The sequence below is a fragment of the Crocodylus porosus genome, unplaced genomic scaffold (genome assembly GCF_001723895.1).
Source record: "Crocodylus porosus isolate Cpor-Errol unplaced genomic scaffold, CroPor_comp1, whole genome shotgun sequence".
NCBI lineage: Eukaryota > Metazoa > Chordata > Crocodylia > Crocodylidae > Crocodylus > Crocodylus porosus.
The window spans coordinates 35,833,917-35,847,298 of NW_017728886.1; the positions used below are offsets into that span (position 1 = coordinate 35,833,917).

A 13,382-nucleotide genomic window follows, 5' to 3' on the forward strand; every position below is an offset into this window, starting at 1 on the left:
CCCCTACCTTGGGCAAATTCAAGAGAAGGTTGGGTGATCACCTGTCTGGGGCCTTGTGAACCCAGCATTCATTCCTGCCTGTGGCAGGGGGTCAGGCTAGATGATCTGTTCAGGTCCCTCCTGACCTACTATGAAACTATGAAACTATAAAATCTTACATATTTCCACAGAAACTTGTTTTCACTTTCATTTTCAATGACAAGAAGATCTCCATGATTTTTCTTGCAAAACTCCCGGGCTTGTTCCATAAACATTTTTTCCTTGCTGAAATAGTACTCCTTTTCATTATATAAAATCCATCCATCTTCACTAAGAATATATTGATCTTCTGCAAAAGAAATAATAAAACCACATGCACAGTATCTGTAATACAAAGTAAGCATCATCATATAATATTTTGTTTCTTGTGACAGAAAATAAACAGCTTACCAAATGTGTTACTTGGTTCTGGTTTTAAAGATGCTCCTGCAAAATAAAAATAAAATATGAATGTGAGATAAACCAAAAGAATGCTTTCTAAATGAAAGTTATTTTTAAAGTAATACAAACTCCAGTATTGTTTGATATGTTATGTTTCTGTTACAATTCATAAAATATCTGAAAGAAAGTTAAAGTTCACGAAGTATTCATCAATATTTTAAGTTCCAGCAATAAATAGTTGGAATTAAAAGCAAATATTCATGCTATCAACCTATTGGAATTAATACATTCCCCATGCAAATTGTAGATTGGAAACTACTTTCAAATCCGTATCCTAAAATGCATTTCATGAAGTAAAATTCAAAGTTATAGACTGTTCCTGAATAGAGAAATTAAGTGTTTTGATGTTGTCTTAGGACACATTTAGTTTACAGAGCTATTTCCATCCAGAAGAGCCTGCAGAAAATGGATGCTAGAAACCACCCTAATAAAGATAAACATTTTTCCAATCAGCTTGTGGTCTCTTCTTCAAGAAGACCAAGTGTGGCAATGAAAAATCTAAATTTAATGTTGAGATTTGATTTCCCATCCTTACATTGTATCACTGTGCTCTGTTTGCCTATAACTTTTTTACCTTTTTGTATTTGACAAGCCCAGGAATTCATATTCTCACAAAATACATCATTCCACTCCATGTCACTGTATCCATAAAATACGCCACATTTTTCATTTCCTCCATAGTTATTGGGTTCTCCTTCTGCCCAATTTTCATAACTTACCTATGACAAAAACACAGCTCTGTTACTACTTTCTCCTAAAGATGAATCATGATCTAGCACTGCACTGTGATGTCCACAGAGAAGTGATTTTATTTCAACTCTGCCTTGTACTTATTGGGCCAATTATAAGACTCTGAATATTACAGATCTCTCTGGATGAGGAAATGGAAAATGACCTTACCTTATGTAGTGACTCCTTAGGGCAATTTACATGGTAATAGGTTTAAGGAGTTGTACCTATCCCATGTAAACAAGAGACATCAGCTATGACATACTTTATAAGGATGGAGTAAAGTAGGTTTATAACCTAGTCTTAACTACTACTTGGGTATGCTGATGATCCCACCTGCGACTAATCATGTGTACAAGTATCTTCATATCTTCATGACTTCTGTCAACTGAACAGTTGGAAAGCCACATTGCTTAGGTTATCTTCATCCATTTTATAAAACTATTTATAAATATATGTAAGGTATGTAAAGGAGGGGGGAAACATACTGTTTGCTGTATTCAAATGAAAATTAGGAAGTTTCAAGGTGCTGGGCAATATGGCAAAAGTTTAAACAAGTGTTCTTAAGTGGAACCAATTTTGAATGCATTGTGATGTCATTTTCTTAATACCATCTTCTATTGGAACCTTTCTTGTCTAATGTAGGCTTTGCCATACCCACTCCATCATCTTCAGATTGGACTATTCTACTGCATTCTAGTTTGGTCTGTCTTGCAAAGCATTCAAAATCTTTAGCTGGAGCAAAATTTGATCGACCATCTCTTTGATGGAACCCATAGAAGTCTTCTAATTTGTACTGTTTGAGTCAGCAGGATTGGAAATTCTTCATGGAGCTAGTAATATTACATTTTCCAAAGCAATATAAGAAACCTACAGGTGGTTATAGGAAGAAACTGTAGTCTACAGTTGATACTTTACAGCTGCCAAATGTTGCAACTCAAATAGACACATACACTTTGATCAGGTTCCACCATAAAGAAGCATGCAGTGGTGAGTAACAGATGCATTATATTGCCACATATATTCGCAAAAATCTTGCTGGAGGATCACATGTGGTAGTTTAGGAGGGAAGGAGGAGAGAAGCAAGAAATGGCCTTGTAAAGATTTCTAGAAACAATATTACAAAAGACAACTTTATTACAAAAAAGTAAATTCCTTACTGCAGAGCCATCACTCCAAGTATATCCTTTGTCAGGATCCAAGTTGTTAAAACCCATCCAGTAATATGAAGACGAATAACTTCCTTTCCGCCTAAAGCATTGAATATAAATATGCAAAGGGAGCACAGGATATTTCATTAGAAGAGAAGGATGTGTGTGATTCACACAAGTGTCTTCAGACTTGCACCATGACAACAAATTTGAATGTTTCCTGTAACATCACTCTGACATTCTGTATAGATATACAAAATATTTGATCCCTTAGCAAATTATTTAAATGTAATTATTTAATCCCCAGTATCCACAGATGAACACACTTATACTGGCTTCAAGGGGTGATACACACTTCTCTTCAAGAAAGACTACAACTGCAGAGTTACTATACATGGTATCTCAGGCAAATTAAGACCCTAATTTAAGCATGTATTTTATTTTAAGCATTAAAGCAAGAGGACCATGAAACTCCTCCCTGCCCCCACCCAAAAAAATCAGCAAATTAAAGTTGTTCAAACTGAGCATCTGAATGACCAAAAATGTGCTTTAATAGTTTTGGTTTTAAAAATTAAATCCAAGGACTGTTTGTTTTATTTAAACCCGTGTAATGGAAATGAATTTGACTTTTTCATATTGTAACTTTTTTTTTTTTACTTTTTGATCAACTATAAATTGAACCTATTTTCTCTATTCTGAAGTGCCACAGTCTCAGTGTCTTTAGAATACTTCACCACTTGGATGACTGGTGTCAGTAGTATAAACCAGGGAGCCCATCCACAATGGTTAGCTAAAACCACCTTTCCATCTCTCTGACTGACTTATCCCATTTTTGAATCTCTGCTACCAACTATACCAACAAATGTACAGTGCACAGTCTAATAAATTTTCCTCAGTTTCAAGGCCCTAAGTCACTTAGCTTCAAGCCACATATCTAATCCAGTCTTATACCTCTGTTCTGTTACCAACATCAGCTTGGTAGTCTCTTTCTTTCCCTTTTACTCCACTACATTTTCCTTGTCCAACACAGAACTACCTCCTCAATTCTTGTTTGCATAGCCACCTTCTCTCCTGGTAGCACTTCCAAAACCATGCAGAGTTACAAATTGATATAAATGTATAGATGTGCAGTTGGAATCAACTGTTTCTTGAAGGACATTTTTGTTATGTGTGTGTCACATGTCAAAAGTGAAAGAATAAAGTTGTGCAGATACTCACAATTTAACTATTACATTTTGTTCTTCTTCAGTATGGATAGCAGCAAGATCTCCTCCTACTGCTCTACAAAAATCTCTAGCCTCAAACCATGACTTCTTATATTTTCTTTCTTTGCTAAAAAGCTGCAAAATAACATGTAATTAAAGAATGTACAAGCATCAAAGAAATCAAGAAATGACTATTTTGGTCCTGCTTACTCTCCCCGTCTCCCATCTAGCTGTTTATGCCTAGGCTTAACCACTAAGCTCTAACTGTACTAAAAAAAATCCTCATCTATGCCATCTGGTCATTTCTTGAGTTTGGTTATTTCATCCTCCTCTTCTCTATCTTCCCTGATTCTCTATGATCCATACATTAGTTTCATGTGAATATGGTTCTTCAGCATGCATCCCTCAGGATAAAAGAGCTACTTCAGTATAAATTGCTACTGGGTAAATTTGTAGTCAAGGTTTTCTTTGGATTTATCCAATGTATATCTTATGAAAACAAGTGCTTTGATCACAGACATTTAATACTTACTTTGAAGCATAAGCTACTATGGGTGGATGAAACCCATTCCTCTGGACATGAAAGTGGAGGAGCTGTTGTTGGTGGAGGAGGAGGAGTTGCTCCCTGCACCAACTGCTTACAGAGGAACAGTGTTTTCTGTTCACAGCTCAAAACATCCCATAATCCAGCTGCAGTTCCTGTTCTCATGACAACACAACCTGCCTCCCTCCCTTAATGAAAAAAAGAGAGACAAATGTATAAAGTATTAAACTGAATACACCTAAACTTCTGTTTGAATTTAAATATACACAGGGCATAGGTTTTAGTTTTTCCTAGAAATTTCATGTCACATGGACTCACACATTCTAACTGCATACAAGCAGCAGTAACTTGTGTCATTTGAGCAACTCCCACACCCAATAAAAATCATGATATTTATCATTTGACCTCATAGAAAGCATGCATGGAATTCCACCCACAAGTAGTGGAAGTGGATTAAACCAATGGTCAAGTACTTAAAGACCTAAATAGTTTAAGGGAAATGTTCAGCAATCAGAACAAGCAGTGGATAGGCTGCCAGCATACCTAGGTGGATTGCATTATTCTGAGTTAAAATACAGCAAATTTCAGTTTCAGGCTGTAACTCTTCCCTCTAGGGTTTTTCTTTTTCTTTTTGCTAGCAGGTTTGTTTTTTTTTAATTCTCAGAGACCAACTTCAGACCTTTCTGGCCAGGTACAGACATTACACTTTTACCAGTATAACTGATTGGAAACTGGTTTATAACCTGGTCCAAGGAGGTGATCCTCCCCCTCTATATGACATTGATCAGGCCACAGTTGGAGTACTGCATCCAGTTCTGGGCGCCACACTTCAGGAGGGATGTGGACAACATGGAGAAGGTCCAGAGGAGGGCCACTCGTATGATCAGGGGTCAGCAGGGCAGGCCCTATGAGGAGAGGCTGCGAGACCTGAACCTGTTCGGCCTCCACAAGAGAAGGCTGAGGGGGGATATGGTAGCCATCTATAAACTGACCAAGGGAGACCAGCAGGCAATGGGAGAGTCCCTGTTCACCTGAGCACTACTGGGAGTAACAAGGAATAACAGCCGTAAGTTGACGGAGAGTAGATTCAAGCTAGATATCAGGAGGCGCAACTTCACAGTTAGGGCAGTTAGGATCTGGAAACAACTTCCAAGAGAAGTGGTGCTAACTTCTACCCTGGGGGTCTTTAAAAGGAGGCTAGAAAGACAACTTGCCAGGGTCGTTTGACCCGAGTACTCTTTCCTTCTCATGGCAAGGGGTCAGACTTGATGATCTGCTCAGGTCCCGTCCAACCCTACTAACTATGAAACTATGAAACCCATAACAAAACATAAGTTTGGCGTATGTAAGCTGGTTTAAAAATGGTGGAACTTGGTCTAAAATTTGTCCCCGTCCCCCTCAAGGGGCAAATGTGTTTCTGCTCATTACCAATCTAAACTACATTGCCTACTGAAAACCTCACAATTTAGATCAATTCTATCTTTGAATGTCTGTACCTAGCCTTTGTGTCATTCTTCCTAGGTTGCTGTCCCATTCACATAGCACTGCAGTACATACCAGGCATGCCTGAATTCCAGTGAGTGAACAGAATCTTGTCACCATTGGCCCACTTGAAAGTACCTTGTTCTTCTACATCTGAAAGGCCAATCCAGAAATATTTTGTGGGTCTATGCCCAATCTGGGAAGTCAGAAACGCTTGTTCATATCTGTGAGAAGAACCATTATGTACTCAATGTCAAGCCAAAATTCTTCCACGGTTTTCATTTGCATCAAATCAGTCATCAAACAAAATTATTTCATCAAAACCATTAGTAACATTATAATTGTCTGTTAATTTAGTTAATAGAGCTTAGAAGATATACTCATCATGCTATAATTTAGATTTGTACTTTTTTCTTTGTACTGTACAATAATGAGCACTGAAGTACATAGCAACTTGGTTGATTTGCAGGGACTTTTAAATTCGATATACAAAGACAAGATAAGTGCAAGATACAATGCTGTCAGCTCCTGCAATTTTACCATTAGACTTGTGATAAGTCGCAATGCCTTAAACATATTATGAGAAAAATCTCAACTTTTGTTAGAAATAAACAGAGAGTTTCTAGTCTTATTAGCTGCAGAGAAAAAAAGTTTGAAAAAGTAAAGCTGAAAGACTCAAAATCTGGAAGGGAAATAAAAAGTAGTATTGAAAAAGGTCTTATTTTTCAAAGTTAATTATTTTTAAGGCAAAGTCATGATTTTTGGGGCCACACAATTTCTGAATTAGGGGCTTGAGAATAGGGCAGATAAATATATATATATATATATATATATATATAAAAGCTCCTGCTAGTACTTACATTTCCATAGGACAAGAATTGATGGCATACATAGTTTATGTATTTATATATACATATACATTAGGGCTGTGCAAAATTTCGGCAGATGTTTCATTTAGTTTTAGATTCAGATGTTTCGACGGTTGAAACACCAAATCTGAAACAAAACACAGGGCTCCAAAACAGCTCCCAAATGAAATAGGCCACTGAAACATTTTGGACATTTTCTGAAATGATTCAGATGTTTCCGAAATGTTTCGGATGTTTCAGAGCTGTTTTGAGCTGTTTCAAAAGTGGGCTTAAAGGGAAAGAGGGAGGGGAAGAGGGGGGGAAGGACAGCTCTGATATTGACATTGGTAGCCAGCTAGTGACAATGACCTGTCCCTGATGTCCCTTCCAAGCCCAGTGATCTGGAGGAGGGACAGAGAAACAGCATAAAAAGGCTGTATTTGTGAACTGAGTCTGCCATTTTGTAGCTATGTCTGTCTCAACAGGAGCAGTAGACTGAGCGCACTGCAGCATCAGTCTGTAAGCTTGCAGCTTGATAGTGCCTTGCTACCAAGTTGTAGCCATTTGCCAATCCTTTCCTATTTCTTTACCCTCACCTACTCTTCCCCAAGAATCCTGTTATTTTTTATTATTATATTTTTCCCCTGCAAACAAAAAAGAAAGCAGTGCTTTGCTTAGAAAGCACTCAATACACATACATTTAATATTACACACACACATACATGTGCACGCACGCTCACACATGCACACACACACACACACACACTTCTTTCCAGCACATACAATATGAGGCATGCTGGAAAGGCAGGTGCCAGGTCTTTTGGCCGGGGAGGGAGAGGGAGCTGTAAGTTCCTCCCCCCTGCTCCCCAAACTTAGATGCAGCCTCTTCCCTAGCACTAGTAGGTATGAGGCTTCTTCTGGTGCTAGTGGCAGCAAGGAGGTGGAACCAGTGCCTGCATCTGCACCCTGTCCAATAACACCAGCCATAATAATAACCACCTGCATGACAAGCAGCACACCAGCATGTCATTTACAGTCTCCTCCACCCCCATTTCAGTTGCCAGCCTAAGCCTTCCAGTGCCAGAGGAGGAGCTTAATCTGGAAGCAGGGGACCTGAACACCCTAGCAAAAGAAACTCTGGGGGCCAAGGAGGAATCTGAGTTTGTGTTCCATACCCCTCAAAGTTCCCCTAGAGCCAGATCTCCTTCTCAGGAAGGCACTTCATGGGAGGTTGAGGTTGTAGAGGCAAGTAGCTCAGCTGAGTCTGCTCCTTCTGTTGTTGTGCCTCTGCCTGCTGAGGAGGTGGGGATCAGGCAGGATCCACACCTGCACCCCAGAAGCAAGGGAGCAATGTGGTGTGGGATCATTCTGAGGTGGGAGATGATCCCAAGTATGCTATCTGCCTGCACTGCCGATGTCAGACCAGCCAGGGCAAGAAGGAGAAATACCGGGGGAGAAGTTCCAGGGGATCAGTGTTCCTCTCTGTGGCAAGCTGCTTTCACCAGAGGTGCAGGCACTGATGAAGCAGCTGAAGGAGGGCATCAAAAAATGGCTGGATCCACTGCGATCCAGTATGGTCCACATGTTGGCAGGAATGTGTGACCCAAGAGTGAAGGGGAGTATTTGCACAGGCAGCACCAAAACCCTCAGTCAGGAGACGGAGGTGCTGGTAAACAGAGTTAGGGAGGCAGAATGGCAGAGGCGAGGGGACATGGAAGAGGGAGAGCTACTTTCCCATACCATCACTCCCAGCACCAGCCAGTCTCATCCATGCCAGTCGCTGCCAATTTGGGCTAAGGGCATGACTTCCATGGTGGGGTCCAGATGTATCAAACCCCAGCCTCAGGCAGGTAGTACCAAGGCTTTGGTGGCTACCTATCTTGCTGAGGACATGGAGCCACTGGACGGCAACCTCTTGGCCTATTGGGCAAGCCACAAGCAGATGTGGCAGGATCTGGCCACGGTTGCCCGGGAGCACCTGTCCTGTCCACTGACCAGTGCTCCGAGTGAGAGGTGTTCAGCATTGTTGGGGATGTTGTGACACCCCACCACACCTGCTTGGATCCTGGTTTTGTGGAGCAGCTGGTGTTCCTCAAGATGAACCTCCTGATGCTGGGGTTCCCCAGGCTTCACCTGCAGATGGAGTGCCACCCTCCTCACTCCATCCACACCTATTTCCTTTTTTCATTTTTTTAAAACCATTTAATATCCCACAGTCAGAGCTGCAGGTGGCAGTCACTGCATCAGCAGCCAGCAGGGGAAGAATATGTCCCTGCTGAGCTGCCATGCCAGGATGAACTTGGAGGTATGAGCTGGGGCTATGGGGAAGGAGGAGGCCCCAGGTCCTGGGCATGACCACTAAAACTTCAGCCTGCCAGGGTCGGGAGGCCCAGGAAATGCCAGGACCGAGGATCTCCTTCATGAAAGGTGGGTAGGACACATTTTATAACCTCCATCCACCACACGCATGCACAGTCCTGGCTGGGGAAACCCCAGACCCCTAAGATCTTTAAGAGGCCTGAGGCTTGCTGGTTGCAGTGGAGTTGTGAGGCTCCAGGTGAGCTCAGCTTTGCTGCCTGGGATGGCATCTGTTAGGCATGGGCTTTTGGGTTTAAAACCCTTCATCAGGCTGAGGAAGCCTCTAGTTGGTGTATGCGCACTCTTCCTGGATGGAAGGAATAGTAAAGATGCCAGAGGCTGGCATGCAATGCAGGCAAGAAAACCAGTCAGTGAAAATGGAAATGGAGGCATTAGGGGGTAAGAGGCTGGGAGGGAGGTATGGAGGAGGGAAGTAGCAGGGGAAAGTGGAGAGGTACCTTGGGAGTCAGGTACTTTCCCCCCTATCCCAGTCTCTCACGCCCTGATGCTTCCATTTCCATTTTCACTGACTGGCTTTCTTGCCTGCGCTGCATACCAGCCTCTGGTTTCTTCACTATTCCTTCCATCCAGGAAGAGCACACACACATCAACTAGATGCTTCCACAGCTTGATGAAGGGTTTTTAAACCCTTGCAAAGAAGAATTTCTCCAGCTATTCCATTGGTCTAATAAAAGATATCAGATTGACCCTAAGAGCCTTGTCTGGGCTATTTCCTTAGACCAACACGGCTATGACCTACACCCTTTAACACACACAACACGAGTTTTGCTTTCAGCAGTTTGAGGTGCAGTTTCACAGAAACCCCTGCTCCACTCTGCCTGAAACCTGACAGGCCTCTGTCATGCCTGCACAAGGGGCTATGTATGTGGCAGGACAGGTGCTAATGAGGGTGGCCATTTAATGCCCCAGTCTCAGAGCTGAAGGTGGCAGTTTAGTTTCTCACCAGCACTGCCAGCATTAGAATAACATCTCCCTGCTGAGCTCTTATGCCAGGAAGAACTTGGAGGCATCAGGGCTGGGGCTATATGGAGAGGAGAAGGCCTCACATCACCCTGGGCATGACCTAAAACTGCACCTTGCCAGGGTGGGAGGCCTGGGTGGGACTGCCAGTGGCATGGCAGCCCCAGGAAATGCCAAGACCATGAACATCCCTGGTGAAAGGCAGGTAGAAGCAGGAGACACCTGATAACCTCCAGCCACCGCACAGTCCTGGCTGGGGAAAGCCAAGACCTGTAAGATCTTTGAGAGGCCTAAGGCTTACTGGTTACAGTGGAGTTGTGAGGGTGAGAACAGGAGCTACCATCCCTGCAGTTTCCATCCTGCTGCACCTTAACACACAGAGTCACATGTCACGAGTTGTGCTTGTCAACAGCCTGAGGTACAGTTTCCCAGAAATCCCTGCACCTATCTCCTTGAAACCTGGCAAGCTCCATGGCCTCAGAAGGGGCTAGCATCCCTGCAAGTTTCATCTGAATCAGGCAAGAAATGACAAAGTTTTGGGAGTTTTGTGATTCCCCATTATAACCTATAGCCGAAACATCGTCGAAATTCCAAAACAGCTCTGAAAGAGTTTCAGGTGAAATGAAACAGGACAGTGATTCAAAACACTGAAATGAATCACTGTCCCCGCAAAACACCAAATGCAAAGCGAAACAAAGCACACCCATTTCGGACAGCCCTCCAAAACACCAAAATGAAACACTGTCCCTCTGGAACACCGAACAAGAAACTGAAATTAAACACGGGCATTTCGTACAGCCTAATATACATACATACACACACCCACAAGCACACACACACACGTGCACATGTGGGTATATATTACGTATGTGTGTGTATATGTAGTATACACACACATATACTATATATATATACATACACACATATATACATGTGTATATATGTATATACAAATGTATATATGTGTGTGTGTTTAGACATACACACATGCATGCACACCCTTTCAGGTGTCCCAGATAACTCTGCTTTTTATAAATTTGTTCACCACCCCCAGGTAATTGCCAGTCAATGAGCAATAGCTATGCAGCAACACTTATTATTAATACATGTAGAACACAGAAGCTTCTTTGGTTTTTCCAACTTAATTATAAATGTAGAAATATTCTTTCATACCTGTCTTGCACAGTAACTAGGAAAGCTTTGTTATTTTCACACATTTGCTTGGCTTCAGAAAATGTTGCGGGTACTTGTCCAACTAAGTAACAGTAAAAACCATGTCTTTTCCAGCCCTGTCAACATAAACATCAGATATGCATGCATGTTATTGTCAGATTGTGAAATTACACAGTATACATTAGCTGTATGCTACACTTCTAAACCTTGTATTAATGTTATGCCATGTTTCCAATGCAATAACCAAGCAGTGATAGTGGCAGGGTTAGATAGGACTGTCATTCCTTCGCCATGAGTATATTCCACAGAGAAGCTTCTGAGAGCGTCCTACAAGTTACCTGTGGTTTGCAATTAAATTATATGCTTAGAAACACTGCACAGCTCCCCTTAAAACTGTGGCTAAATTAGGATTTTGATCTGCTTCCTGGTTAACTGAAAGTGAACTGTGCTACCATGTTTTCCTCCCTGTTTGTTAACAATGGGACATTTCATCAAACACTAGTTCGGGTGCAAGACATTTGTGGCCTTCAGAGATCTACATGACACAGAAAGACATCAGTGTTTGTCCATCTATACTCTGACTTGGTCATGGAAAACAACTGCTTTGTAATTAGAGCTGTGGGACACAAAGTGTTTGATCAACCATAAACTGAATGTATTTTCTTTCCAGTTCACAGTCCTATGTCTCAGTGTCTTTGGAATACTTCATTTGGATAAGTGCCATGATTAGCATGAACTCAACATGGATAACTATGTTGAGTTCCTTATCAGTGATCTTCAAGAGATTATTCATGTATGACCAAAGCTGCATAGAACTGCTCAATTCACAGAAAGCAGTATACTGAGACGAGGAGGCACAAGGAACTGAGAAAGTAATTCAGGTCAAGCATTGCCTAAGAGCCATTTTTGGTGTGAAAATTATCAAAAGGCAGAAAAACAACCTGCTAGTATGAAAGCTGAGTGGTTACTATTGATGAAATCCTAAAAGGTAACATCATTTCATAGAATGTGAAACAAATACACCAAATAACCTCCATGGATCGTGACACATTTTATTTCGCACTTACCTTCTGGCAGCCTTGGTCAATAATCTCAGCCTCCCCAGGTTCTTCTGCCAGAGGTTTCCGTTTACAAATGTACCCGAATTTCTTTTCACAGTCATCATCTGCCCAGTACCCATCCTGAACATGGCAGGTGGAGAAAATAAATGCTAATGAAGAGGTATTCAAAGTCTTTGGAACAGTTCTTATTCCTGTTTAAAATCATAGGAATGCAGTGCTGGAAGGTACATCACAAAGTCACCTAGTCCAGCCCACTGCTCAAGGCAGGAACATCCCTGACTAAACCATCCGAGCCATGAGTTTTTCCTTTAAAGTTTCAGAACAAATCAGAACCAGAATTAGATTGATCATTAACTTATCCCAAGGCTGGACTTACAGCCAACCTCAGGTTTGGTTTTAATCATTTCAAGTCTCCACCCTCCTCTCTGACATGACTATGTCTCCTTCTTTATCTTGGCCATGCAAGAGTTCCTCCCTTTATCTTTAAATATTCCACTGGAGGACTCTTCCGCTCTCTCTAAACCATCTTAGATCATTAAAACAGATAATATTTAGGAGGGTATTCCTACCCTCACAGTTCAGAGTATTACAATGGGCATTTACTTCTTCTGCCGTGACTGCTGAGAAAAGTAAATTAGTATTCTTCTTGTCTGAGTAGTATCTAAGCATATTGCTGAAGTGCATTAGGAATGGCTAGTCTCTTCATTTAGAGTTCCCTTTTTTTTTGTCCATGTCCTTCAAGAAAAACATGATCTTTTTTTTTAAAAAAAGTCTATGTAGCTATTTCATGCTTGCTATACCATAAATTCTTATTATTGAAGTCAATGAAATATGCTTTGTCCTGGGAGCAACAGATAGTAAGGTCTGAAGAAGCTTTTAGTTCCTGCAGGCTGGCAGTAACTGAAAGGATATTTATTAGGCCTGTGTAAAGCAGCTAGTATTCACTTTGGATTTGGATTCAGCCGATTCGGGCACAGTGATTCGTTTTAGTGATTTGAATCACTGTCCCAAATTGATTCGGCCAAATCTGGTTTGGAGATTAAACTCCCACCGAATCAGCTGAATCTCTGGCCTCATCCCCTGCCCACTCTCCCAGCCCTATCAATGGCTGCCTCATCCGACTCCAGCATCCCAGCACTTCCCTCCCCCCCCAAAAAAGCCTCACACTCACTGGCTCCTGCCAGGCAGGGGGGTGATCCCCTCCACCCCATACTGTGGGGGGGAGGCTCTGCCACAAGCCCCCAAAGGCCCCAATGGCTGCTGCAGCAGCTGGTGAGTGGAGGGCTTTTTTTTCTTCTTTAAAGCGCCAGGATACTGTGGCCAGTCAAGGCAGCCATTGATGGGTCTGGGACAGTGGGTAGGGGTTGGGG

The 13,382-nt window shown here is 42.0% G+C and overlaps 1 protein-coding gene across 1 annotated transcript in view; it reads right to left on the reverse strand.

Moving 5' to 3' along the window:
- The window catches only part of LOC109308157 (macrophage mannose receptor 1-like), a 61,826-nt gene that overhangs the window by 35,893 nt on the left and 12,551 nt on the right, over window positions 1–13,382 (reverse strand). Inside the window, exons 9-17 of the mRNA XM_019532457.1 lie at window positions 12,019–12,132; window positions 10,952–11,067; window positions 5,667–5,815; window positions 4,098–4,297; window positions 3,579–3,700; window positions 2,370–2,460; window positions 1,055–1,199; window positions 430–465; window positions 159–328 (exon numbers count right to left, since the gene is read on the reverse strand). Of these exons, the coding sequence (XP_019388002.1) occupies window positions 159–328; window positions 430–465; window positions 1,055–1,199; window positions 2,370–2,460; window positions 3,579–3,700; window positions 4,098–4,297; window positions 5,667–5,815; window positions 10,952–11,067; window positions 12,019–12,132 (1,143 nt within the window). The remainder of the gene's footprint in view (window positions 1–158; window positions 329–429; window positions 466–1,054; window positions 1,200–2,369; window positions 2,461–3,578; window positions 3,701–4,097; window positions 4,298–5,666; window positions 5,816–10,951; window positions 11,068–12,018; window positions 12,133–13,382) is intronic.